At 41.9% G+C, this 26,776-nt stretch overlaps 1 protein-coding gene across 5 annotated transcripts in view; it reads right to left on the reverse strand.

Moving 5' to 3' along the window:
- Nucleotides 1–26,776, reverse strand: part of EML4 (EMAP like 4) — a 147,347-nt gene that overhangs the window by 69,229 nt on the left and 51,342 nt on the right. The window contains exon 1 of one of the 5 annotated variants that reach the window (XM_063152100.1): nucleotides 17,753–17,820. The exons of 3 other annotated variants lie outside the window; for them this stretch is intronic. In XM_063152100.1, the coding sequence (XP_063008170.1) occupies nucleotides 17,753–17,819 (67 nt within the window). In that variant the 5' untranslated portion in view covers nucleotide 17,820. Of the gene's footprint in view, nucleotides 1–14,009; nucleotides 14,256–17,752; nucleotides 17,821–26,776 lie in introns of those variants that run through there. One more of the 5 variants, XM_063152101.1, reaches the window with a different exon arrangement.

Consider the following 26,776-nt stretch of genomic DNA (forward strand, 5'->3'; position numbering starts at 1 on the left):
ATTTAAACAACCAACTAAATTAACCAAAAATGTATAAAATTCTGCAACATATTCTTGTGGAACTGTTGAAGAATTTTAACTATGACTCTTAATATTAAAGCAAGTTTCAAAGTTTAAAAAAAAAAAAATCCACAGCTGAACATACAAGTACTGTTAACAATGACCTAATTGCATCAAGTGGCAATCTCAATTTAAACAGTCTAGGATCGGACTTCTTAATTTTGATTTCTTCTCTTTATTTTTTTTTCACATCACCACCATCGATGTGCCAAAAAACATACAACCTTGTAACACTTGGCCTGAAATGAAGAGAAAATAAATGCACTACAAAAAGGTTCCAAAAATCTGTTTGGCCACACAGAGACAGATTAGCATTGAAGGCCTAACCCAGCCAAATCTATTCTTCAGTGGTAAAAAGGAAATTACAGCTTCTGCTTACTCTTTGCCTTTGACAGTTCTTTGCATTATTTCTGCCAAGCCAAAATAACACACAACAGATTTCTGTATTTGGCTGTTCTAATAAATCATAGGCCAATCACTTAAAAAAAAAAAATCTGCAAAAGAATATGCTGCTCAGTCATAAGGTACTGAATTCCTTACCCATTCTGTTTAAGGCTTCCTAAAAACTCAGTAAGGAACTTCTAATATAGCTTAACAAAAATTCACTTATACAGCTCACCTGAGTTCATAGTCTACAAAATAAATACAGCAAATTTAAATGTAAAGGTAAATAGCTGGTATTATTACTTTGATTCTATTAAATCTAAACTTGATTTTTCATTAATCTTAGGAAGACATATGTAGGAGAAAAAATTTAATATAAGCCACAATCCTAATAGTTTGATTTCCCCTAAAAAAGTCTTGATCTTTGAAATACTTGAGTAGGGGCACTTCCAAAATACATGTAAACAAAAGAAGTACTGAGCCAAATTCCTGCAATTCACTATGGAAAAGATTAAGGAGTTTAATGCCAACTTCCACTCCATTAAAACACGATTCTCACTACTGAACGACCAAGAATTGAGCCAACCAAAATAAAGCACCATAATTAATACTTTCACAATACAAACAGAATTCCTACAATTAATTAGTAAAAAAACCCTAAAAACCCTTTGGTAATTAAATGTATCCAAAATTATTATTGAACTGAAAGGAACACTTCAGGTTACAATAATAATCCAGCCCCTAAATCATAGTTTTGCATATATTTTTAGTTCACTATTTGGTTAATGCAAAAGCAGAAGCGTACACTTCATGGTTAGTACTATATTCATTCTGGCTGATGAAAAGAACTGCAAGGGAATTAATTAATTAATAAGGTACATAATCAAATCAAGACCCAGAGACAACAGATTAGGACTCAACAAAAAGACCTTTAATCCCACCATCCATAACTGTACCTCCCTATACACAGAAAATTGATTTTAATAACCCCACAGCCCAGCACATACAATGCTTTCTCAGCAGGACTTTACAAACCCAGACCTGTGACACCTACCCCAGGTTGGGAAGGGCTGTGTAAGATTCTTTTAATAAAACCCTCATGTTCAAAACAAACTCCCATCAGTTTTAAGGAGCTGGGAAAAGTTCCTATGTGCATCCACACCTATGTGGCATACAAAAAGGAACCAAGGTAAATGTACATTAATCCATGAAGAAAAGCTTTTAATTCAGGAAAGCAAATGGACTTAAAATACCATATAATTCATATTTCTACTGTCCTGCAAGTATTAGCTGCAGTGGACCAGACAGAATGAACACTCCAGAGAACAATTATTTTCAAAATATTATAAACATTTTAACTTCTCTTAGACTGAGTAGCAGTCCAAACAGAAAAAAGCAGTTTGACATTTCCTTAAAAAAAGAGGAGGGGAAAAAAAAGGGGGGGAAACTCCTCCCAGTTTAATTTTTTTTTGCTTCTTTTGTTGGCCAGTGTCTTCAATTAATAGATATTATCCATTATAATGGATAAATTATGGATATGTTCCCAGGCTGCATAAATATACAGCAGATCACTATAAAACACTTGTAAAAGGAGTAAGTAGCTATGTCAAATCATCATTTTAGAAGCCAAATATTACTCTGCTCCCTCTGTAGAGTCCAAACAAGCGTAATTACCAAACCAGGAAAGGCTCCACTGCTGATCAGTCTCTCTGATGAGTACAGAAGCAAATGCTCTGCACATCCCTGGACACCTTTATTTCCCATAAACTACTAACTTTGAGCAGACTGTTGCTGTTGAACCCCAGCACCCCAAAATTGGGGTGCTGCAGCCACATTAGCTGGCTGCTGCAGCTCCCAAAGGCACAGTCATGTCACTAACTAGAACTCTGAAGAACAAGTGCCCTGTGAGGGTGAGCTGCAATGCTCTGACCTCCTCAACTCCTCCGGTGAGACAGCAGAGGTGCTGACCAATGTTCTCCTCGGGGAGCTCAAGCTTTGGCACAGCACACACAGGCAGAAGGACCCTCAAACTCAACTTCAACCCAACAGCTTGTCAGAAATGGAAATGGGACATGAGAAGAAAGCCAAGAAGGTTAAGCCACCCAGCTGATTCCAAACCAGGCAAAGCAATGTGTCCTCTTGTACAGCGGGAGGCTCCAAACCACCAGCGGCTGCTCTGCATTGCAGAGAGGGCACAGGTGACACTGAAAGAAGCTGGAGGGCAGGGATATCACTGGGAAATCAAGACTAATTTGGTTGATCAAAGAATACAGTGGCACACTTGGAAGACATTTCATTGCTCTTTATCATTCTACAGAAGTAGCATCTGTTTCAAGTGATGACAAGCATGTATTACCCTGGCAACCGTTAGAGAATTAAAACTAATAATTCCCAATCCAAATATCTCACCCATTACAGCAAACATTCAACTGAATTCCAACATGCCCTTCTTGGCAGTGTCTTGAAAAGTAAGTCAACAGGGATTATCTTAAAAGAAGATGCCCTATAAGTAAACAAAGCTGGAATCCATGAGATCATTCTGACAAATCTGCACAATTACACCTTTCCTTCACAGACGTTTTCAAAGTATCTTCCAGATTACTCCTTCATTTAAAACATATTTTATAATCTACAGAACTACTTCAAAAGAAGTTCAAGCAAGAAAAAAAACCTTCCTTCAAGGACATGCCCTCCTCCTTCAGAGAGGAAACAGCTCTTATGCAAGAACAAAGTCAGTCAATGGGAAGCAAAATTCCATCTCCTCCCTTCCTCTTCTCCCACTACTGAACATCTGTCCTTTCCCTCGTGCTGACATAGACACGCATCTATCCAAGCCTTCCATAAGCTGCTCTTCTTTTATTAAACCAGAGAGAAATTAATTTTAAAAGGGAAACCAGTTAGGCAAATAGAGCAAATAATTTGTAAGTGCAGTCAACTAGTGATTAATTAATTTGATTCATTTTAAAAATACCTTTTTAGTTATCTGGTTATTCTGATTATAACCAAGCATCACAATTTCTGATGTGCTGGTTGTGTTTTCTAAGCTGTTGATGATTTATGCCTTCAAGGGACATGCTGGGAACAAGATCCAGTGTGGACAAAAAGCAACATCTACAGTGCTCACTGGTAGTAGTGAGGAGACACCCACATAGATGTGAATCCAGAGTTTTTCAGTCTTAAAAACTGGTTTAAGGTAAGAGTACTGGCATTCAATGACAGTAAAAACATGTTAGGTCTAACCATACAGTACAACAACTTTTAAAACAAGATGTTCTTTGTCACAGTTCAACAGTTTGATTTTTTATTTTTAGCTGTTTATCAATTCTTCCCTTGCTTTTGGAGTAAGAAGGGATATCCATGGGATGCTTGTATTTGGTACTCATGAGACTCAGGGATGACTCTAGAAATGAGGGTTCATTTCTCACAGTGCTGAACAGCAGGTGACTCTGTGTGGGACTCCTCACAGCCACAGGCACCAAACCCCTCCTAGCAGATCCACCAAGGCAGCAATTCAAACTGCCCCTCAGCCTGGGCCGGGAGCTCCAAAAGGAGTATCCAGGACACAGTCATGGTACTTAACAAACCTTCCAAACCACATATCACTCATCACACTTCATCCAGCAGACATGTGAGGGTACCAGCATTCGAACAGCATCACCCTTCATCATTTGCTGCCTATGAGAATGTTGAACTGGCTACATTTGAAAAAAAAAAATCCTACTTCTAAACCATCTATTCTGGGCACCCTCAACAAATCCAGAGCATCCATTATCACCTCTCTGAGTCAATTCCTCCAAGCTTTGACTAAATCTAAGTAAGGAATTCATTTTAGACGTAAGCAGCATTTCAGAAAAACAAATTCTACAAACTCCAGCCCATGGAAATTTAAATCACAGGGTGGAAAATCCTGTGTTTTATCCAATAAAGCCACATAAACCACAGGTAATTTTAAACCCCTGGCTGTTAAGGCACCCACAGCATTTTCTGTATTTTGCTCAGAGTGGTAAGAGTCTTTTATTAGGGAAAAGGAACAGAAATTACTGGGACTGGTACAAAGATCTGGCTGACAATTTCAGGAGATAACTGTCCGCAAGGAACCTTTTCTCATGAGGACCATGATCCACTCACGTGTGAGGGAAAGTATGTATTTGTATAACTTCCAATTTTTGTTCTAAAGAGCACTGAAAAATTTGACTCTGGATGAGGCTTATATTTCCAGAGAGATAACAGACAAATTTATTTTTCCTACACATTATGAGAAAGAAAACTCTGCAGTTTTCTGCAGATCATCTGTCTTAAGAGTACCTTATACAAGGTGCAAAGATCAAGAATCATGTTCCATATCTGTAATTCAGAATTTTTAGCAACAACAAAAAAAACAGAATTAAGGCTCCATACTTTTGCTCACAGTATCTCCTCCAAATGCCAGCACATGCACAAATTATCTCAGTTTTGTAAAGGATGTGAGTCATGGGAAGAATCCAAGAATAGTAATTAAAGCACACAACACGAACACAGAGGATGTAAAGAGCTCCCCCACAACCCAAAAGTACTGCATTATCCTAGAACCTAGCGCTTATGGCATGGAAGTGGAGTGGGAAGTTCTCCCAGCTCTCCCCTCCTGCAAGTGCAAGACTCTGGCCTTTCACTCTCTCAATCCCCTCACACCTTTGGCTTCCTTTGCTAGTTTTTCATTCTTTTCCCTAACCTTCCAGTTTTCCTACACCAAATTAAAACCAATGCACTGCTTGATCTCACACTTGTTACTGGTGACAAAAGCATAAATTCTTTATTTTCTTTTTAGAATAACAATGCAGACATTCTGAGATAGGTACAGGTAAGTCATTGCAGACAGCACAGTATATTAACATTTCCAACACTAGCCAAACCTTAAATTTGTCTTCTTCAAAGACATTTCTTCAGGTTTTCAGGAAGAACAATTGTCTTGAATGAACACGTGTCAAGAACACACTCCACTCATTTGCTCAGGATTGATGTTGCACGAGGACCATCACGTCAAGACTGTCTTCCTTGCACAGCTCATGAGAATGTTTTTAATGCCTCATACACCCAGCTAATTTATCCCCAACAAGTAATTAATAATAATAAAAAAATTACTCTGCACTAGCCATTCCACAAAGCATTTTGATCACAAGTCCACAGCAAGCAGTATTTTACTTGTCTGTAAATGATCCATGAGATTATTTTGCTGAAGCCCATGAATATTCTGCAGTGCAACAGTTGCTACTGGCCTTTGGTATTGTGCACTGCTTTATGGTCAGTCTGAAGCACGCTCATGTCTGTGAGCCTGCATCATTACATTATAAAGAACACGATCCATGTTTTCAAGTAACTTTATTTGAAAGAGTTATTCTGACATATAAGATTATTTACCACTTCACATCTAACAATAAGTAGCTCTATTTGTATAAGCTACACAGATTTGTGCACATAGGCTTTCGTATATTTTTATTTTTCTGACATGAAAAAACAAAGGAAGGAAAAAGATAAAAAGATGACACAAAAACATCCTGACAAAAAATAACTCAATAATAACCACAAATTACAGAAAATACAAATATTTTTGTAATAAGCTTGTGTATCTACTGCTGCAAACACTCAGTTTTAATACAGATAATCTAGAAATACATCAGCATGAGATTCACAGGGCATAGCCCCACCCATACCATATTTAATCAGCATGAGTGTCTGCTTGCCCAAGTTTCCAGTAACTGTATCATTTACTGGGCACAAAAATTTTACATTTCATCCTTGCTGATACTAGCTTTGATGGGCAGACTGCAAAACCAGAACAAACACTTACAGACATTTCTCATATTTGACACAGGTATCCATTTGATTACTTGAAGAGGCAGATAATTATGCAGGCACTGCCTCATATCTTTCCCCAACTTCCCATCAGCTCCACCTCCATTGAGATGCATCTCAAGAGTAAGACCATTCATGGGGTTTTCCCCACCCACTGCTTAAAAAACCTTGTGGTTTTTAAGTACTTTTCTTCCCCTAACATTGCTTGCCTCCTCATGCTCCTGATATTGCTCTCCAATGCTTGGCCCTGAGCCTGCAAGACAAGCCCTTCCTCTTCCAAAATACTGCTTCTGCTACAAGCCAGTGACCTCTACATCCCATAGACAGAATCCACGGGGGATTCTGCTGGGCTATTTATATGGGCACCCACTTGGGATCCCCCATATAAATAGCCCAGCAGCTATCCCAGCCACCCCAAGCTCCTATCAATATTTGGTGTTGCCCCATTTCCATGTCAAAGTAAGGAGAGGGGCAGGGGGCATCTTTTCTAACACAGAGGCTTGGAAATTCACACAGAAACCAGAGACAGCTGCAATAAACTGCTCTACTGCAAGTTACACATGCATTAACACTTTAGCACACATAGATTAGGATTCCTACACTGGAAATATTTCATATTGTCCAAGAAGTGTTAGAACACTTCCATTCTAAAATGCTAATTTAAAAGTGACAAATTAAGCGAGCAAGAAATTATGTAAATTAATCCCCATCCTCCCTAATGCCTAAGCTGATCTAGCTAAAATTTTCTAAGAAAACAACTTTTCCTGTGCTTAAGAGGTTCCACATCTTGAAAAAGTCTACCTCTTCACCAAGGGCTCGGCCACCACTGAGCTCTCTGCACCAAAAGCAGATGGCACCCAAGCCACCCTAAGGACAAACTCAACAGGCCTTAGCTCTGCAGGACAGAGACAAAGCCAGCCACTGCCTGGGGCTCCAGGGTGGCCACAGCAGGACAGACACCAAGAACAGGAAAGCATCTCTCCTGCACTCCCAAAGCCTCATTGCAGAGGAGCCTCCAGGCTGTGCCTAACCCAAAACACCAGACCTCCGTGTGGAAAAGTGCTCGGCTCTCACAGGTAAACCCACCAGGAGCAACCAGGCTTTGACATGTACAGGGCAGTGCTTCCTATGCACTTTGACAAACAAGCTTTTCTAATTTCAAATTAGGCGACTACTTAATTATAAAATGAGGTAATTAGCAGATGCTTTTGACCTTAATCTCTTTTTAACGGCACTCTTCATCTGTTAAATGAAATGAAATTCATCATCCTACACTGCCGAAAGGTTAATTAACACTAGTGGGCTGTACCCTAAGTGCTGTAGCAAGGTCAGCACTTAAATGCATGCAATTTCTCAAGGAGCAAGATTAAGAGCCTTCCCATAAAAATAAGAGAGAGACGCACAAAGAAAAGAAAGTTAACTCAAAATACCAACCAACTACATTTATAGGAAGAATCACCTTTTCAGAGTTCTAACTTGGAAGAGACTATGATTTCCTCCATGCATCTTACTACCTATATGGTTTCAATATAGTTTTGAAGGACAACCCTAATTCTGACTAGTAAGTTCAGCCTGACTTCCCACTTGGAGCACTCTTCTTTAACTTTATGTCTTTCATGCCCAAATCTACAAAAAGATGGCAGCATTAACTGTCACTGATCTGCCCTACACAATGAATGATGATAACCACAGTCAGGCTCAGACCAAAGTACTGCTATCCAAAACATCACAAAGCCCAGTGAATGCACAGAGAAACACGGGACCATCTGAAACATGGGTTTTCCTGGAGTACTGTGCAAACTCATTTGCACAGACAGGTACCAGCAGTTATATGGCAGGCATGCAAGTTGGTGAGGAGGCTTGTAAATGGAAAGGGGGAGAGAGGAAGGAGGGAAAAAGAGAGAAAAAAGAGCACTCAAAGTAATCTCAGATTCTCCATCGGTCTCTGCACCCCTCTTTCCATGCAGTACCACTTATTTTTTAACTGCTCTTGCCAGAGTGATGGTGCTAATTCATGCTCAAAGAAATGTCTATGTATTTAGAAATATTTTTTTTTTCAGAATTTAGGCCCCAATTCATACAGCTTACCTCTGATTATCCAAGTTCTATTTCCAAAACATAAACTTTTCTAGTAACATGTGAATAAATCCAAGTTTGCGAAACATTCAATTTTAGATTGCAACAACACAGGCAAAGTCCAACATTCCCCATTACTGGCAGCACATCTCCTCTGCTGCAAAGAATCTGAATTCAGTAGTACCAACATACTTTCAATCTGACACTTATGGCAATCTTCCAATATCTTAAATATTTATTGTTTATTTGGCCAACTAACTTAGCCGGGTCTTTGTTTGTGGTATGCTTTTAACAAGTACATTTTTGCCCTAGAGGAAAGAAGTTTCTACTCTAAGATTGCTATAATCTCATCAATTCTAGAGTACCATTTCAGCAGTAAAACAGAAAAGCACTGAAATCATTAAGTGAGATAACATCAGGCAAAGCAAAATAGCCTCTTCTTTTATGGATACATTTTATCTTGTACCATGCAATGTTTACTTACAAAATTCTACTAATCTCAAATCCTGGCACACAAATTAATAATCTCTAGTTTCTGTTATCTAGAAATCAAGTTAGACATTATCCCTGTAAATAAGTGTTGGAACGTTTCTTAAATTTTGTACTGGCTGCTTCATTGGGCATTTCCTTCCCCCAGGACTCATAAATATCTAATTTGTAACATCAAAAATGCCACTCTACAAACCGTTTCTTTGATCTCATTCTGTGCTATTCTAAGCCAATCTATCCTAAGTGCCACTATGCAAAACTCCATCAAGAAAAACAGAAACCTGGCCAGTAGAATTAATTTCCTTTCCCAAAGAAATACAGACCTCCTTCTCCCAAAACACTCATCTACCCTGCAGGGAAAGCCTTCCCTTTCAGCACTGCTGGAAAAAGCAGGATCTGAGCATTTCTGTGCTCAGCAGAAACGTGCTTACCCCTGAGCAGGGGGAGGCACCAGCGCTGGCGCACACAGCGCTATTTCACAGCTCTTATCGCGCCAAGTCACAGGACTCAGATAAAGGGAAAACCTGCTCTGAAACAGACTCACCAACTGCTGCCTTATCTTAGTTCTCTGGTATTTCAGGTACAGGAATTCCTTCCACTTACTCACAGCCCTATGTGGCCGCTGCTTTATTACCTCCCCATACCAGAGCCCATTCAGTAAAACACCAACTGTGAACTTCACTCCAAGCTGACGTGACCTTGAAGAGCTACTGTCCCTCTTTGTATCTTCTTATCCAAAACCTAAGGATGACAATCTGCTCCCTCCCTTGACAAAAAAAAATAGCCTCTAAGAGACAAGCCTTCTAGTGGGAGCGTTCATGCCAGTACTCCAGGTGGGAGTGTTCATGCCAGTACTCCAGGTGGGAGCGTTCATTCCAGTACTCCAGGTGGGAGCGTTCATTCTGCTGCAGCAGGGCAGGAGCAGCTGGTTGTGCTTGCAAAGCCATCATGCTCCATCCATCTCCCTGGGCAGCATCTCCTGCAGAAGGCACCCTTATCCCAGCTCTGCAACACAAATGTTACCCTCCCCTGATGCAGGGGATACCATCTCACAGCCATTCTACCTCCCCTCTGTCACGTAAGCAAGAACAGACACAAGGCTTGGTTTTGATATTTTTAAAAATCCACTCTCTCTTAGGTATGTGAGACTAAAGCACTCTAATCACAAACTTGATCCAACACAGCACTTGCAACAGCAGCAATCAAAATCCTGCTTTTGTTTACCTCCACCAAGAAACTTCCACAGCTTCTGCAGCTGCTTGCAGCTTTGGTATTAGAGGAACATTTCTACACCAGTTCATATTTACTTCAGGTGGAACCAAATCCACAGCAGTTTGGTTTGGTTGGGGTTTTTTTTTGCATAGAAAAGAACTAACCCACCTCCATAAAGACCAGCCATACTACAGACTCAGTTAAGCTATCTGCTTGATTTCAAGGATAGAGCACATGGCTCCCACACAGCCAACCTGGAAGGTGGTACCTACAACTACTCATCACTCATTTGTCACAGTCTCCAATAGGGTTACTACACAGGAGGAACTAGTGAGAAATAAATGGAATATCTGCACATTATATGCAGAAAACACAAGCCAGAGAACAATAAGAAGTGTCTATGCAAGTGAAATTCAACAGCCACCCTCAAAAATGGGGACCGAGCATAAATACAATTAAACTGACTGGTTCTTTAGCTAAGGTCTTTTGTTTTGTTGTGTTGGCAGTTAAACAGCCCTGGTGAAGTAACAGCTGTAAACAAGGTGTGGGTGGAAAGCATTGCTCACACCTTTCCTGCTGCTGTGGCTGCTGCTGCCTGACAGGAGACTGTCCTGCAACAACTGCTTCTCAAGTGCTGTAGAAACATCAATATTAACATTTGCTATTTTACAAAGATACTCTTTCAGACAATTCAGACTGCAGACCTGTCACCAAGTGTTGCTGCACTCTCCTTAGCAAGGACACTACCAACAAGTCCCCACAAATGCCCCATAAACAAATGAGGTAATTGTGAAATGAAAGAGATTTAATTCATGACAGGGAAGAACTCTTGAACAGCATGGCAGACATCTCTGTCAGACATCACTGCACACATATTTTATAAAGCTGCAGTTAGGCCACTTCTGCAGAAATTAATACATAAAACTGAAGCCAGTTTCAAACATAATTTCAGTTGCTAATCCTGGCACTATCACACCTAAAATGGAAAACTCCCCAGAAAAGGGAGGAATTAGGTCTCCCCTTTATTTAGGCCAAACCACAAAGCAGATTTCAGAACTGAAGCAAAGCAAGCACAAACACTGGCTAACAGTGTTACATGATGCTACAACTTCCCAGAGAAAAATCAATCACTGAGCAGAACACTTTGGTTGGCATAGGCAGGCTAAGACCTTCTAAAATTTCACCTTGAAGATATTTTATGTAGAAGTCCTACACAAAATTGAACTATCACAGTCACTGTTGATAAATCACATGCAGGTGTGCATGGTATTTGCTTAGGAGGAAAAATGCCTTTCCATAAGGATGCTTTTTCCTTTCTTCTCAAAGGACCCTGTAGGAAAGCACACTTCTGTGTGGAATGTTTGCCAAATTTGGAACACTGAAAAGGGATATATCTATCAAAGTTGCTTAAATACATCACATTTTGCATCATAAACCTATTACTTATCTGATCTTCCTACAGTGATGGGGTCTCTGAAGCATAAAAAATCTTCAGGTTTCTTTTCCCACTATTTGGTACAAAGTAACAGTTTTTAGGTAAAGAAACATAGCCCTGTGAATAGCAATAGTGACTGATCATGGATATGCCCAGTACTACAAATATTGCAAGTGCTACAAATACTTGACGGGAAAACAAGACTTGAATATGGTTGGGACTAAGTAACAGTAGTGTCACAAATTGCAAGTTGCACTTTTCCCCACTTACTTTCTTCTTCCTCGAAATAAAGGCATTAATCAATCAAGAACTGATAACAATCAAAGCCACCTCAGAAAGAGGAATTTTTATTTGCTAAAAGACAATTTAAGGGAAAAAAAAAATCAGGTTTTTCTGCAAAAGTACACAAGCACTAACACACCCAGAGAGCCTCTGCCACATCAGCTGTCAGCGCCTCGCAGATCCATGCCAAAGCTCTTCTCTGGTTATCACTGGGTAACACTTCCAGCTTTTTGTAACACATCAGGAACAGCTATGCTAGGTTAGGCCTGCCTGAACCCACAGAAATACAGTTTACAGATTTTTTACTAATACGCTCCAACTCATCGTGAAAAGTACTCTGGAAAAAGCTACATATTGTAGGTCTCCAGTGTTTGCAATTCAGTTTCATTCTCCTTTTTAAACACTGGAGATTTGTATTTGTTTGATAACTGTGCGGGGAACAATCTAAAGCCAAAAAGATAATAGTTACTCTGAAAGCAGCTATTATCTTAAACCACTGAATTATCTAGTTCATTCCACTAATGCTTATGTTTTAGGACTGATTAATTCCACGTACACTTACTAAGCATTAGCTATGCTAATTCAGCTATTTATACATAAAAAAGAGCCATCCAGGAGGATACTATTTCCCCATAATACTGCCAACCAAAATAACAGGATCCTTCATGCATGAAAAATATTCCTCCCACCACAACAGAATACACAAACAGAAACAAAATTATTTTATTTCTTTTCAGCATCTCGTAACTTTTGCCATAATCTCATTTGACAACTTTTATTTTAATTTTAACAAAATATGTTCTTTTGGGTTGCAACATGAGGTATGGCCAAATAAATCAGCAGGGAGTGAGCACAACAGAGTTAACAGCATCTCAGCTTCCATGCTGTAACTACTCAAGCACACTGCTCTTACTCAAGACTAAATGCCAGCTTGTTTAACCTACTAATCCACATTTACTAACCCACTGTGTCAACATGCTCCAAGTCTCTGCCTTCACTGAGCCCTCTGCAGCTCCTGTGCAAGCCCACACTAAGCAGGTGTGACCATTCTTGCAGCCTGCAAGTTGCACAGGACAAAGTTCTCATGCCAGAGCTCCCTGACATGCAGCATGTACCTCTGGGGGAGCTGGGGAACACTCCCAGAAAGGTGGAGAGGACAAGTGACCCTGCCACAGCAGGACCTGGAGCACAGCTCTGCCCCCACTGAACAAAATTCTAACAAAACAGTTAGAATTATTTATAGTACAGAGTGATATTTTTTAAAGTTTGAACTGCATCCTTTAAAGAAAAAAGTTTGTCAAATTTCTTTTTCTTCTCAGCAGTTTTTCATGTCATTACAGGCCTAAAGGTTTTCTTGATTGCAAAAATGCATAGAATATTGTAAAGATGGGCAAACAGATTTCTTCAGTGAAAGCCATTAGATATTTTCTTCAGTTCAATGTTGTTCATAAATAATCATTCAAGACTCTGAAGCTGAAAGCAAGCAGAAACACTGGAAGACACCGAGTTTGTTTCCATACATTAAGATCAAATCAAAAGTCATAACAACAAATTGTCCTAATTTTAATATTGATTCAGTCTGTAGTATGCTACTGTCTTGGGCATGGTTTCACTTGCTCTTAAGCCAGTCAAACTGTGGGCTGCTGTTAAAAGGAGTGATCTTCCTTGAAGGATCAGGCTGTTTTTTCTGCCCCAGTATCTGCTTCAGGACATAATTTTTGGTGGCTACCCGATAGAAAACTTTTTGCACCCCCAGTTAGTTTCCAGCTGGATCAGCTCACTGGCCAGCTCCACCAAACCCCTGCCATGACACACACAACATAATCCCAGCACAGAAACTGCACACCATCAGTGCAAACCACTCAGGGTGACACCTGCAGCTCTGATTTTTTCACTTCTATCATCTAAGAAAAGCAATCTCAAAAAATACATTAATGATCAAGACATCGTGGCATTTATTTACCAAATAAGCCAAATCATGCAAAAAGCTGAAGAGTCAAACCAGGTTCTCATGGAAGCGAACACTCCCTTTGATGCACTTCACAGGTATCAGAAATTAGACTGTGGATATTCCCATGGTTTTAAATGCTTCTGAAGAGCTTCACAGGCAAACTAGGGCAAACCCCAACAAATTCATGCATTTTTACAACATACAAAAAACAAAAAAGGTGCTGGAAGGGTAGAGCAAAGCGGGAAGACATGTCTAAATCCTGTTTTTAGATGCACAAGGGTATCTTCTCACCATGCAATGAAGAGCTGTGACTAATGGCTGTCATGTCTGGTTATTCCTTCTTCCCTGCTCACAGGGCAGGAGCTGCATGTCCAGCACTTTCCCCCTATTTCTTTGCAAGTTCTGCTCTCAAAGCTGCTCTGGCTCTGTGCAGAAGGAGCAGGTTGAAGAAGGAGCAGGTTGAAGAAGCCTGCTGCAAGAGGGAAGTTTCCAATGCCGCCTCTTTCCGGCTGAACTCACTTCTCTGTGCCAAGCAGGGGTGTGATGTAGCGTTCATAAAGATACTTCTTTGATCGGGGCATTACTCAAAACTTGAGAGCAAAGACTTGCTGCTGAGAAAGTGCTTGCAGTCAGAACCTTTCTAGCTGACCTTTAATGACAAGTTTGCTGCGTCAACTCCACCTCTGACATTTCACCAATTCCGATACTTCAGCAACTTCCAAGTGTGGCTTGCAGTTACTTCAACTTGCAATTACTTTCTGCAACTGCTAAAAACCACTTACCACTACCCTGCACAAGTCACTATTATCCCCTCAACCCCCTTCTGATGACTAATACATGTTCCTGCTGGGAGTCAGCTAGAGATCTTAACTGGCAAAACAGAAAAAAACTTACCCAAAAATGACACTCCAGTTTTAAAAGGTAACTATGACGTTAAAGAAACGTGACCTTTATTGAGGCAAGGTACTGGGCTTCTAAATAGTGTGAGATGAAAACCCCTCCTGACCTCTACAGTATTTGAAATTTTATGTTGTGTACACATAGCCCTGCATGCACCAGAAAGAAAAAGGCTCTTGCAACACCCCAATGCTTACAGCACAGTCCCTTATGTCAGACACTAATTCAAATAAAATACTTTTGCACCAGCACCTGTGCAGGGAAGCAAGGCAGCAGAACAGCAGTACGTGCCAGCCACTGTCACTGCCTGCCAGCGAGGCAGGTGGCAAAGCCACTGCCAGCCGAGGTGCCCTCCACAGCACAGTGACAGCCAAAGCCCAGGGCAGACTCAGCGTCACCCTGGAGAAACCCTGCAGAGCCACAGACAGAACCCCACCTTTGCCATCAATGCCTCCAGCAACTGGCCAACCCCACTCTGAAAAAACCCTAAGCACACTCTCCACTAGTCTTAACATTAAAGACAAATGCATACAAATCAAGAGTCTGAAAGCAATCAAGCTTAAAAATACTAGGATGTTGGAGTTTGTTTGGTTTTTTCCCCCCTATATAAATACCAATTTCAATGTCAAGTGCCACTGGAAGGAAATATTTAATCTAGAAGCATGCCAACTGGACATTTGTTTGCAGGTAAATATTCCCCTTGGTCAAACTGAAAATTTCTATCCTGATCTGTATATTGTCTGAGATAAATTCCAGCCCATATCCAATCTGATAGCTATCCTCTTCCTAAGGGACATATCTTTGCCTTAGCTTTAATTATAAAAAGCTAATTAGAAAAAAAAAAATCTTTCCTACTGACACTACACAGGCTTTTAAAAAAATTTGATTAAGCTGCCTATCAGCACTTGTACCCTATATATTAAAAGGAAATGCTAGTTCTTTACTGCTGAATTAGGAATTAACTTATAGCTTTGGCAAGAAATGAGCAATGAGAGGTATGTACAATGACACCAGCGCACAAAAAAAAAAAATCACAATTATAGGTAGCAAAGCTCCTATGGAAAAGCATGTCACTATAGGATACTTATTTAAAAAAATTATATGCAAAACCCTGACCCTACTCTCCTGTCAGCATAAAACCTTAAGCTCCATTAAACAAAGCAAGAACGAGCATGTCCAGCCCAACAAAAAGAAGAAAAAAAAGATACTTTCTATAACTTAATCTCAGGCATTTCCATACTTGTTACCAGTGCAAATTTGCTAAAAGCCCTCAAGGCTGAAATTAGAAATTTCACAGGAACAAAGCACTTGTTGATTCTCCATCATACCAGTTTCTTAGCACTCTACACACAACCCAAAATACAGTCATTGGAAAACCTGGTATACAGGTCATTGGATATAAAGGCATAATAAGTTTAAGTGTACAAGTAGGAATCAAGTTTTAAAACAACAAAACACACTAGCCTGCTAAGAATATCCAAAGCCACATTTTCTTTTAATTACAAATGCCAGCTGTTATCCAGAAAAATGCTCAGTCTTTTATCAAGATTTTAGAAAAAATAATTTCTTAAGGCACAGAAAAAAATTAAATTAGAACATGTGCATTCAGAAAAGAATGCATTTCTTGCATCTTATTTTGTTGAATTTCTATACAAAACTCAAAGGTAAGTAAGCCCATAATGTCCCACTCACTTTGGAACTTCAAGATACGCCTCAAGCTGAAGTTTGAGACACTATTACATCTTGTACAGACAATCACAGAAACCCCAGTTAAAAGCCATTAAAGTCAGTGGAAATGTTGGTCACATAAACCTCTACATATTGGTAACAAAGCCCCAAGCTATAGCCAGAAAATATGCTGTTCTTTTGAATTTTGTTCTGAAGACAAACAGCTAAACATTAGCTTTTCTTCTCTATGGTAAAAATCCCTTCAAGACTGCAAAAAAAAAAAAAAAATCACACGAAGCACTTAAAATGTTAACATTTCCAATTTACCCTCCCCTCTTTCTTGAGGGTTGCAACATCTTGAATTCTAAACCAAATGCTTTGAATTCTGAAGCAGATGAAGTACAGTGCACATCACTCACTTTAACAAAGTACACGCAAGGTCATTCCTTTCCTACACTAAATGCCCATAGAAATCTATCCATTAAGCACTCGTTTGTTTTTATTTTTAAGAAAACTTTTCTGTGGACCACCGTGTTTTCGGCCGCAAGTTTCACAGGCAAGATGCTGCGGTTGTATCCGGATCGCACGGCATGAATCAGCAAACAAAGAACGGGCGCTCGCTGATGTCTGCCTCACTCGCAGGGAAACAGACAAGAGGTGTACAAGAGAAACACGCTTTATCTCTGATAGGATTTCTTGGTTAGGGTTATTTGGTTGGTTGGTCTTTTCAAAACCATAGTTTTGGTAGCTACAGTCAGAGTGCTACAATTAGTTACCTGATTCGCACTCAAGAGAGTTGAGTTGTTGAGAGCAGCTGTCTAAAGAAAGGAGATATGCACCGAAATATTTCATTTTTACTATGACACCGGTAAAAACAAAGGGAGACGAGGAAGCAGCCCTTAGTTCTGAAGGGCAAGCACAGGTTCCCCAGGCAGAGGAAGCCGCACCAGGCTGAGCGAGCCTGCACTGCCGCCTGCTTGCCCGAGGCCGGGCCAGTCCCGCTCCGGCTCTTCCCTCGGAGAGGGCAAAGCGAGCGCTCCAAAGGGAAGGCAGGACTCGCCAGAGCCGCCCGCCCTTCCACGGGGGCTGCCGAGGGTCCCTCGATCCACACTCTTCCCTGTCCCATCCCGGCCCGAAGGGACCCGCGCTGCTCCGCGCCTCCTGTCCAGCCAGCATTAGCTTCATTATCGCCTCCTCCGCGACCCGCACACTTCCCGATTTTATTTACTCGTCCTTCTTTTGTCGATTTTCTGGCGGTGCGGATGCCGCACGGCAGCGCGCCCCTCAGCGCCGGGGCAGGCACACCTTGCGGGCCGCCGAGGGGCGCGGAGCCGCTCTCGCACCTCGCAGGGCAGAGCCTGCCCGGGGCTGCCAGGCTTCCCTTCCTCCCCTGCATGGATTGGGACCGCGGAGCGGAGAGCGCCGGGGTTCCCCCCGAGCGAGCCCTCCGGCGCAGCGCGGTACTTTACCCGTGCAGAAGGCGGCGAGCGCCGAGGGGTCGCAGGCTGCGGCCAGGCAGGACAAGCCTTCCTCCATCCCCCCGGCCGCCAGCGCCGCCGAGCCGGCCCCGCCGCGCCTCAGCGAGAGCTCCCGCGCCCCGGCCCGGCCGGCGGGCTCCCAGCACACGGTCCCGGGCCACCGAGCCCTGCCGGTCCCGCCGCCCGTGCCCCTGGCCCGGAGCGAGCGCGGGAGGCGGGGGCGGGCCGGCCGGGCCCGGGGAGGGGCCGCCCGCAGGCGCGCTCGCTGCCGCACCGGCTGGGGGCCACGGCCCCCCGGGGCCTGCTCGGCCGGGAAGCGGAGCCCGCCGGGCCGCTCCCGAACGAAAAGCGGCAGCTGCCCGCACACGGGCACGGTCCTGCGCCCTCCCCACCGGGAACCGCAGCAGTCGGGACCCACAGCCCGGCCCGGTGCCACCGCGCCGCACGGGGCTCACGGCCGGGGCACAGCGCCGCACGGACCATCAGCAGCCCACAGCATCCGTCTGTCCGTCCGTCCGCGCTCGGGCATAAAGAACCAGCAGCCCTAACGACAGTACCCTCCCTCGGCAGATGCAGATAAACCATTATTGTCTCAAAGCGTGTCTGTCTGTCTGTCTGTCAGAAACGGCACGCATCCATCTCTCGTCAGCCACGGCGCGACGCGAGGAGTGACAGGAGCAGCGACACGCGGAGTTCACACGGGGGGGAACAAGGGGGCAGCAGTTCGCTCAGTATTATATTGGAATATTTTTCACATGACATCGTTTCGAGACGAAAAAGCAATGACATCACTGGCAACATACTCATATCCATTATATGAAAACTAAGCAAAATATCATGGCTTAAAAGCAGCAGCTTCGCAAAGCTATCATTCTGTTCGGCAGAAGGGAACTCGTATTACAAATGCATTACAATCTATTTAATGTGATCATGATTTTGTCTGTCTTGCAAGACGAAGCACAGTCAGATGAGAACTAATGAATGCAACATGTGTTCATTCTTTTGGTAGCTGTGTCTGAAGCCAATTGGCAGAACGACTACAGCAAGATAAATGTCAAAACAAAACTATTTGTGAATATTGTACTGCATGTATTTTGACTCTTCTATCATACTTGAAATAGTTTATTATTTTCGAGATTTGCAAGCATATTAAATTACTGGATTAAAGTTTAGATTTCCAGACAACAGTGGGATAGTTAAAAAAAAAGGGGGTGGGGGGAGGGGAGGTCTGTGTCTCCATTCAAAAAACAAGGAGGAGCAGCACTTTTTTTCCACCATCAGAAACGGTTGATGATAAGGTTAATAGGTTCATAAGAACACATTAGGACAGCACACAAATGGTTTTCTGTGTTTTCCCCAGGATTAACAATGTGCATAACTACAGTAGTGTATTTCTTTTCCAGCAGCTCCCGATCGACTGGAGGAATCGACCTCTGCAGTGATCTAAAAAAAGAGATGGCAGTCAGCTGAACACAGCTCTGCAGCATGAAGTCAGCCAGGCAACTACTGTGATTAATACAAGGGGAAAGGACTAGGAAACTGCCTGGTGGAAGATGATGAAGCCTAAAAGGCAAGGGCACACAACTAAGGACCCTAATGAAGCCATGGGACTCAATACACAGCTGTGGCACTGGGATTGACCAAGAACCCACGTTCCCAACTTGTCTCAACTCCTGTGTTGCATCAAGTCATTAAACAATCTTAACTGCAAGACGAAACACTGAGTCTTATCTTGGGTGGGTTGGGCAGATGGAATAATTTAACACACACACTTTGGTATCCTTTCAAACTCAACATGCTTCCCAATACAACTATGAAGCCTTGGAAGAAATGACAGGCAGAGTGCCCCATGAGGCCAAACAGACACTGTAGTACTGGTTAGATCAGTGCCAAGAGCAGAAAGAGGCTTGATTGCAATCTTAAGTGGCCATTAGTGCCCTGAACAGTGACAGGTTACATGCCACTCGCAAAAAGCATCCACTGTAGTTCACACCAACACATTTCTTTTAGAATACATCAATTTTGAAGTAAGTAAAGCACACAAAATTAAAAGAGTTAGGCTCTCTTTCTGTAAAGTGAGTACAAGACTGCTATTTCTGGGTATCTTAAATAGAGCTTAGTGTCTGCTCCATCAAAAGGATGAGGCAGAAGGAACCAAACCAAATGTCAGAGTGCTGTTGGAATGATCCTTGGAACTCTAACTTTTGAAACAAGATTTCAGAAGGCCCAGTGTATACAGCTCCCCCTGAAAATAGCAGGACTCTCAACCCACCCATCTTCTGTTCCCTGCTCAGTTGAAGACTTGATCAAAACTCCTCAAGTTGCCTTTAAATCTGTCATGATAACCTTACCTCCTTGTTAGGTTTTTCCACTCTTCTATCTCTGGCCCTTCTATCATACCTGTCCTTCTAAGCCACCTATCTTCAACACCTGTCTATCTCTACACTTTTCAAGCCTAAGCACCATCTCAGGTTCCTCTTCCCTGCTGTTACTTAACATGAATAGTGAGTGATGAGGAAGTGCTCTTTGAAGTATTTTAGATAGGCATAAATAATGAAAAAAAAAACCCTTATAATTTGGCACATACCAAAATAAAACTCATACACAATGTAAGTCTTTGTTTAGGAAAAAACTCTCAGATTATTAGCAGTGCGGAGTGCATTGCTACACCATGAAAAAAACTAACAAACACTCTTCACTCTGACAAAAATAAAAAAGCTTGTTAAAGACCATGGAGCTCTGCACACTGTACAAGTACAGATTAGTTCATTGCTTGTTTATCCCCAACATACACATATTTAGGAACACTACACATCTGGTGTTGTTCAGAACAGTGAATGTCTCAAAGACTGCAGCAGCACCAGTTTATGACTGTACAAATTTTTTTAGACATACTTCAGATTTTCAGGAATGAAAAAACACTCGAATGTGCCTTCTCTTCAAAGGAGGGAGGAAATGGCTTCTCCAGCTTTTGAAGACAGCCATAGGAAGGCATGAAATCTTCGGAATAACCACTTCCACGTGAAGATGAGGACAAAGCAGGTCCCTGTGGGTCCATACCCAAAAAATTACCTTCCAGTCACCCAGAGCTAACTGAGGAAACCAGAGGCGCCCCCACCAAAGTCACCATGTCCTCAGGTGCAGAACAGACACTTGTACCCAGGACATTTTTAGTACTCAAAGAAAAAAGAGAGGAAGATTACCTATTGAGCTTCCTCGGCAAGTCATACTGCTCCTAAGAAAGTACCTGCCATATGAATTTTGGAAATTGGCTTTCAGAGATTAAGGGTTTCTTAATTTCCCTTAGATTTAGGAGACTTCAGATCCAAGAGCTGCTGCATGAAGAAATCACAGTGTTACATTCCATCCAGAAGATTACTGGAAACTCTCCCTATCTACCTTTTATTCACAAAACCTGCAATTGCACATAAACATCACAAAGTTGAACTGCAGCGACACTAGTTTAACGCCTGTCTTGCTGTTGAACTGCAAGAGGGCAGCACTAGTTAATTTTGTGTCCTCATATATATGAAATCAATCATGTTTCCACTAGCAAATGATCCTTCAATTATTTTGCTTTCTTCTTTCTGAAAAGAAACTGCAGCAATGTTTCAGCTGGCAATGTTTTTGGCCTCAGTGCCAAACTGTATCACCCTTCAGCAGCTGCCTTCATTAGCTTTACTCCACAGAAAAGAGAATAAAAGTAATTTCTTTAATAACTACCCAATTCCCAATTTGATTGCTTTATCTTTAGGAGGAAAAAGTTTCTTTCAGTTTGTTTTTAAACCCATGTTATATCTGCTATCACTCAGCAAGCACAACAGACCAAAACCATCTCATCAGGTGAGACAAAGTAATTAAACAGTTTTACAAGACACACTTTGGTTAAGGATGCTCATTGCATCAAGCCTGTTTCCAGCTGTACTTGTGAGGTGTTCAGAGGCTGGTTAGTGAGCTAAGAAGGACAAAGATGATCCAGCAGGATCCAGTGCTCCCACTAACACCTGTGGGACGTGGCAGCCGCTGCTCGCTCCTCCTCACTCCAGGCACTGTAATAAACCCTAATAAGGTTCCATTCTCTGAAGCATTAATTCCCAGAGTGATGAAAAGCAGGACCTTTGACTAGGATTAAGGTCACTTAGAGCTGGCATACAGCAGCATTACTGCTAAAATAAGCATCCCTGCCCTTCTCCTGCATCCTTCCCCTTCTCATCCTGTTCCTGCCAACACGGCTCATGGGGCTGCACAAGGAAGCACACCAGGAGACTGAGCAGCATGAAACTGAACTCATCAACATCAAAACAGGGAAACTCACCAGGCCAGTCACATGGTGTATGGCACAATGAGCCGTGCTGCAGCAGCAGGGAGGTGGCAGCACCCTCTGGAAAGAGTGGTGGGAATAGTGTCTGTCAACAGCAGCTCTGCCCGTGGATGACTTAAGGAGATTGTGAAACAGCTACATTTGTAAATCACATTTCATTGCCAGAAACCCCAGCAAAATAAGAGCTGATAGAGAAGAGAGTGAAGTCCCCAGGCAAGCAGTGCGAGGGCAGGATGCAGCAGAGAACACACAGCAGTGCCTGAGCCCTTCCCTCATCACCCCCTCCTAGACTAAACTGAGCTCCTTCATCCTATGGCATTTTTCTCAAATGAGCAGGCAGAAAACACAAGAACAAGAGGTGTACATTGGATCTGAAAAGTTGCCTTGAGGTGTCCTCCACAACTAAACCATACCCAGCTTTAAACTAAACCATACTAAACCTAGGTCAACTAGCCTAGAAAAGTGATCCAAATGAGAAAATTTTATATTTGTTGCCCAAAACCACATTGCCTAATTTGAAAAAGAAAAACTTGCAAACAACACAGAGCCCTCCAAATGCAAATGCGTATTTTAAGAACAACCACAGGAATGCCTATTTTTGTCAGGGGGTTGGCTGCTGCAGCAGCTGTACCAACAGCACGGAGGTGGCAGCAGGCTGATGCGGAGGGTGGGAAGGCTGGCAATGTGCAAGGCTGGTATTTCCCTGAGCACACAACACCAAACCACAGCTGCAGCATGCCTTCCGCTGCCTGCCTGGGGCACTTGCACAGCAGACTGCGTGCAGCTGCCTTCCTGCCCATCCAGTAGACAAGGTGAAAAAGTGTTATATCTAAAACACAGGCACAAAAGCGTTTTTCTCCTGAAAATTCATGCTAGGCATAAGTTCCAGACCACAGTTCAGACCACGTAACCTAGGTAGCGGCCCATGAAAATGTGCAACCTTGTCCATGAGGAAACAGAGACTGAAGAGTGGCATCCTTGTTAGATACAGTCTGTACCTTTGAGGAGATAATCAGAGCTCAAGAGCGGAGCTTCAAACGCACAAGATTTGCATAAGTGGTATTTTTAAAAGTACAGGTAAATTGTACAAGGTTGTTCAGTATGACTCATTTCCATTCTCTGAAAGTGATCAGCAAAAGTTTGATTAATAATGACAACTTACTGGTGGCCGTAGTTATATCAAAGCTATGGTTATGGATGAGCTATAGTGAAATGACTGTTGTTTAATTATTTAGCTTATGCCAACAGAAAGATAAATGTTACTTCCGCCACGCAGAACTAGGGAAACAGCAGTGCATAAACCATCTACAAAGTGTTTTCCAATAAAGCACTTACAAAATAAAATATCTGCTTCTAGAAATATGACACTGCTTAAGAGTTGTGTATCCTTTCATAAAATGATTAAATGTCATTCTTGCATGTCAAAACATCTCCAGATGCTGGCTGTTTCCATTAACATGTTGCTGCAATGGTGACTACTTTTACTGCTTTTAAAAGTCATAAAAAATAAACTAGGAGTTAAAAAACCAGAAGAATTTGAAAGAGCACACTATTTATGACTGAGACCAACAAGTTTTTTGCTTACTATCCACTCTGAAGTGCTGAGGAGGTAGAAAAGCCTTTATGAAAAACCTCCCACCAAAAAGCACAGTCCTTCCCACAAAACTAGTTCTGATTGAGGATGTCCAGCACAGGAGCTGTGGATGCACAGAGGGCTTGCACCGTGGGTGACCAGCTCAGCTGTGCACTGGGGTGACGTGTGACTGCACTGCCATCACCCCAGCCCATCCCAAAGGGTGGCTCAGACACAGGGCAAGCCATGGAGATGAGGGACAAACCTCACAGGTGCCGGTCTGGCTTCATCCACACTGACAGGAACAGCTTTTGGCTCCAGACTTCTGCACAGCCAGCATAACCCAAATCTTCCACCCCAGGGGTGGGGTGATTGTCCCCATTTGTGATCATGCAGCAGAAACACAGCATCTCTCATTAAATGTTACTTAGTACATGCAATTGTGATGTAGGTGTCAGACCTTAAGCTATTACTCCACTTCAGAGCCTGACCTTATCAAAAGATCATTTACAGCCACACAGTTTTGACATGGTATATATAGCAGCTGTACAGTCCATAAATTAATTACCCCTCTGATGGCACAGACTACCAAACAAAGTGGTTTAAAGGGAATCTGTAGAAACAGCTTTATATCCATGTCATTCCTTTAAATTTAGTTGACAACAAGATTTTTGTACTCTTAAGGAAAATGGGTCACACTAATGCACACCATGTTTTATTTATAAATGTAGGATTGAACTATTGTGAAATCCCCAGGCAGGGTTTACGACCTATGCTGTTGGAAAAACACACAAGATGCACATTTCTGTTTTTTTTTCAAAAAGGCAAGTGTGGAAATTCCTGTTTACTTCTCTTGCTTTTCAGTAGTGTTCTCAGTATCCTAAAACTTGGTGAACAAACAATGTGAAGAACAAGCCATACTAATTCCACAAATTGCTTAATAAAAAATTGTCTTTAGAAGGAGTCACATTGATCCACACACAGAAGGCAAAAGAGACCTTTCAACTAAGTTAAAAATAAAATCTGCCGGACTACAAGTCATGCTTACTTGAAAGCCTGAGTAACACCACAGATATTAACATATGGACATTGTTCCTTCCTGTAGGAATAGCAGTATTACAAAAAACCTGGCACAACTGACACCTCTGCCAGCCCCTCTCTCTGGAGAGTAACCAAAGGACAGTAAGAGACCAGAGTAATGGCACCCCACCATTTTAACTGGTAGCTCTTTCACAGGAGTTGAGACCAAGGTCAACTCTTGACTACAGAAGTGTGTTGGTATTGCCAGAAAATAAACATTCAGTAGGTCAGAAATAATAATTTCTTCCTCTGGATCACCCATCTTGTTATGACAGCTAAAGGTCAAAGCAAGGAGCAAACAGGCTGATTTCAAAGAGGGAGAAAGAGGAGGAGGGAGCTGTGATGTGCAGTAGAGGTCTAAGGGAAGTGACAGACTAAACAGCTGTGTCAAGACAAGGACACACCATTCTACAGGGGAAAAACATCACACAACAAAAAATGGAGAAGGTCCTTGATGGCTTTAAGAAACACAGTTGTATTTTTCAAGAATCCAGCTTACCAAAGATTCAGAGACTGACTAAAGGTCAGAAGCAGCAGGAGTTTGACAGTATCCTATTACCAAAGAGGCATTTCCACACACTGTGGAACCACCAGCCCCAAGAGCTGGGGATGGTATGGCAACATATGATCAAGATCACCATGTACTTACTTCACCACAAGAAACTCTGTACTCCAGATCTGCCTAGCTACCATCAAGGAATAAGAGCTGGAAAACAAGAGAACACTCTAGAAGACACTGAAATCACAAGTTTAAAAGGCATTTAATTGAGCCTGAAATGCAGAGTTTACCCATCTGTTCCTTGAGAAGGATAAAGTTCATGAGCTAAGGGAATAAAATACATGGGGTGATGGGGCTACTAAAAGCAACTCCTTTGCTAACAAAAGACACAATGGTATTGAGTGCTCTAAGCTCCCAGCATCCTAGGATAAGGAATAAACTCTATTTACTTGCATACAAAGTAAACTAAAATAATTTTTAAAATCTATTTTCATGTCCTAACTTTTTTTTTTAATACAGACTACAGAAGCATCTGTATTTTTTTAATATGGAACAGCACGAAGGTCACAGTATTCATCTAACTAGCTCTAGCATGCAGAGCTAGCAATCACAGAGTGGTCTGGGTTGGAAGGGACTTTAAAGTTCATTTAGTTCCAACCCCCTGACATGAGCAGGGACACCTTCCACTAGACCAGGTTCCTCAGAGCTCCATCCAACCCGGCCTAGGACACTTCCAAGGATGGGACATCCACAGCTTCTCCGGGCAACCTGTGCAAGTGCCTCACCACCCTCACAGTAATAAATTTCTTCCTAATACTGAATCTATCTCTACTCTCAATTTGAATCAATTTCCCCTTGTTCTGTCACTACAGGCTTTTATAAAAAGTCCCTCCCCATTGTTCCTGCAGCCTCCCTTTGGTTACTGGAAGATAACAATCATGTCACCCTAAAAATTTCTCATTTCCATGCTGAACAATCCCAAATCACCAAACCTTTCCTCATAGGGGAGTAATGAGCACAAGAGTTTCAGACAGAAACCTAATAAACACCTTTACACATAGCTTCTTTTAATCCAAATGGGGATTGTGTGTGTTGCCTTTTTAACACTAAGTTCTGAACATACAACTTCCATTTGAAATATAAGCAATGAAATGGACTTACAAATACTTTCTCTCATATCCGCTTGCACCATGTTTAAAGGACTCCACAAAACCAAATGGAGAATTACAGAACTCTTAAATGCACATGGTTACACAGATTTTAAATTATAGAAATAATAAAGTATCATTACATTGATGTAATCAGTGTAATGATGTAATCAATGTAATGATGCATCTATGCATCTATGTAATGAGCATCTATGATGCTCTCTAGTATTCCAAATTTTTAAAGTGACATCTGACCTCAAGACAGTCTTGAGATATAAAAGATGCCCAAACCTTAGTAAAATGATCCAAATTAGTTAACAGAAATATTTTTTTTTTCAAATCATACATACCAGACGTTACATTTGATCATTCAATTATTCAGTCCAATATACAA

Source organism: Melospiza melodia, chromosome 3 (genome assembly GCF_035770615.1).
Source record: "Melospiza melodia melodia isolate bMelMel2 chromosome 3, bMelMel2.pri, whole genome shotgun sequence".
Lineage (NCBI taxonomy): Eukaryota > Metazoa > Chordata > Aves > Passeriformes > Passerellidae > Melospiza > Melospiza melodia.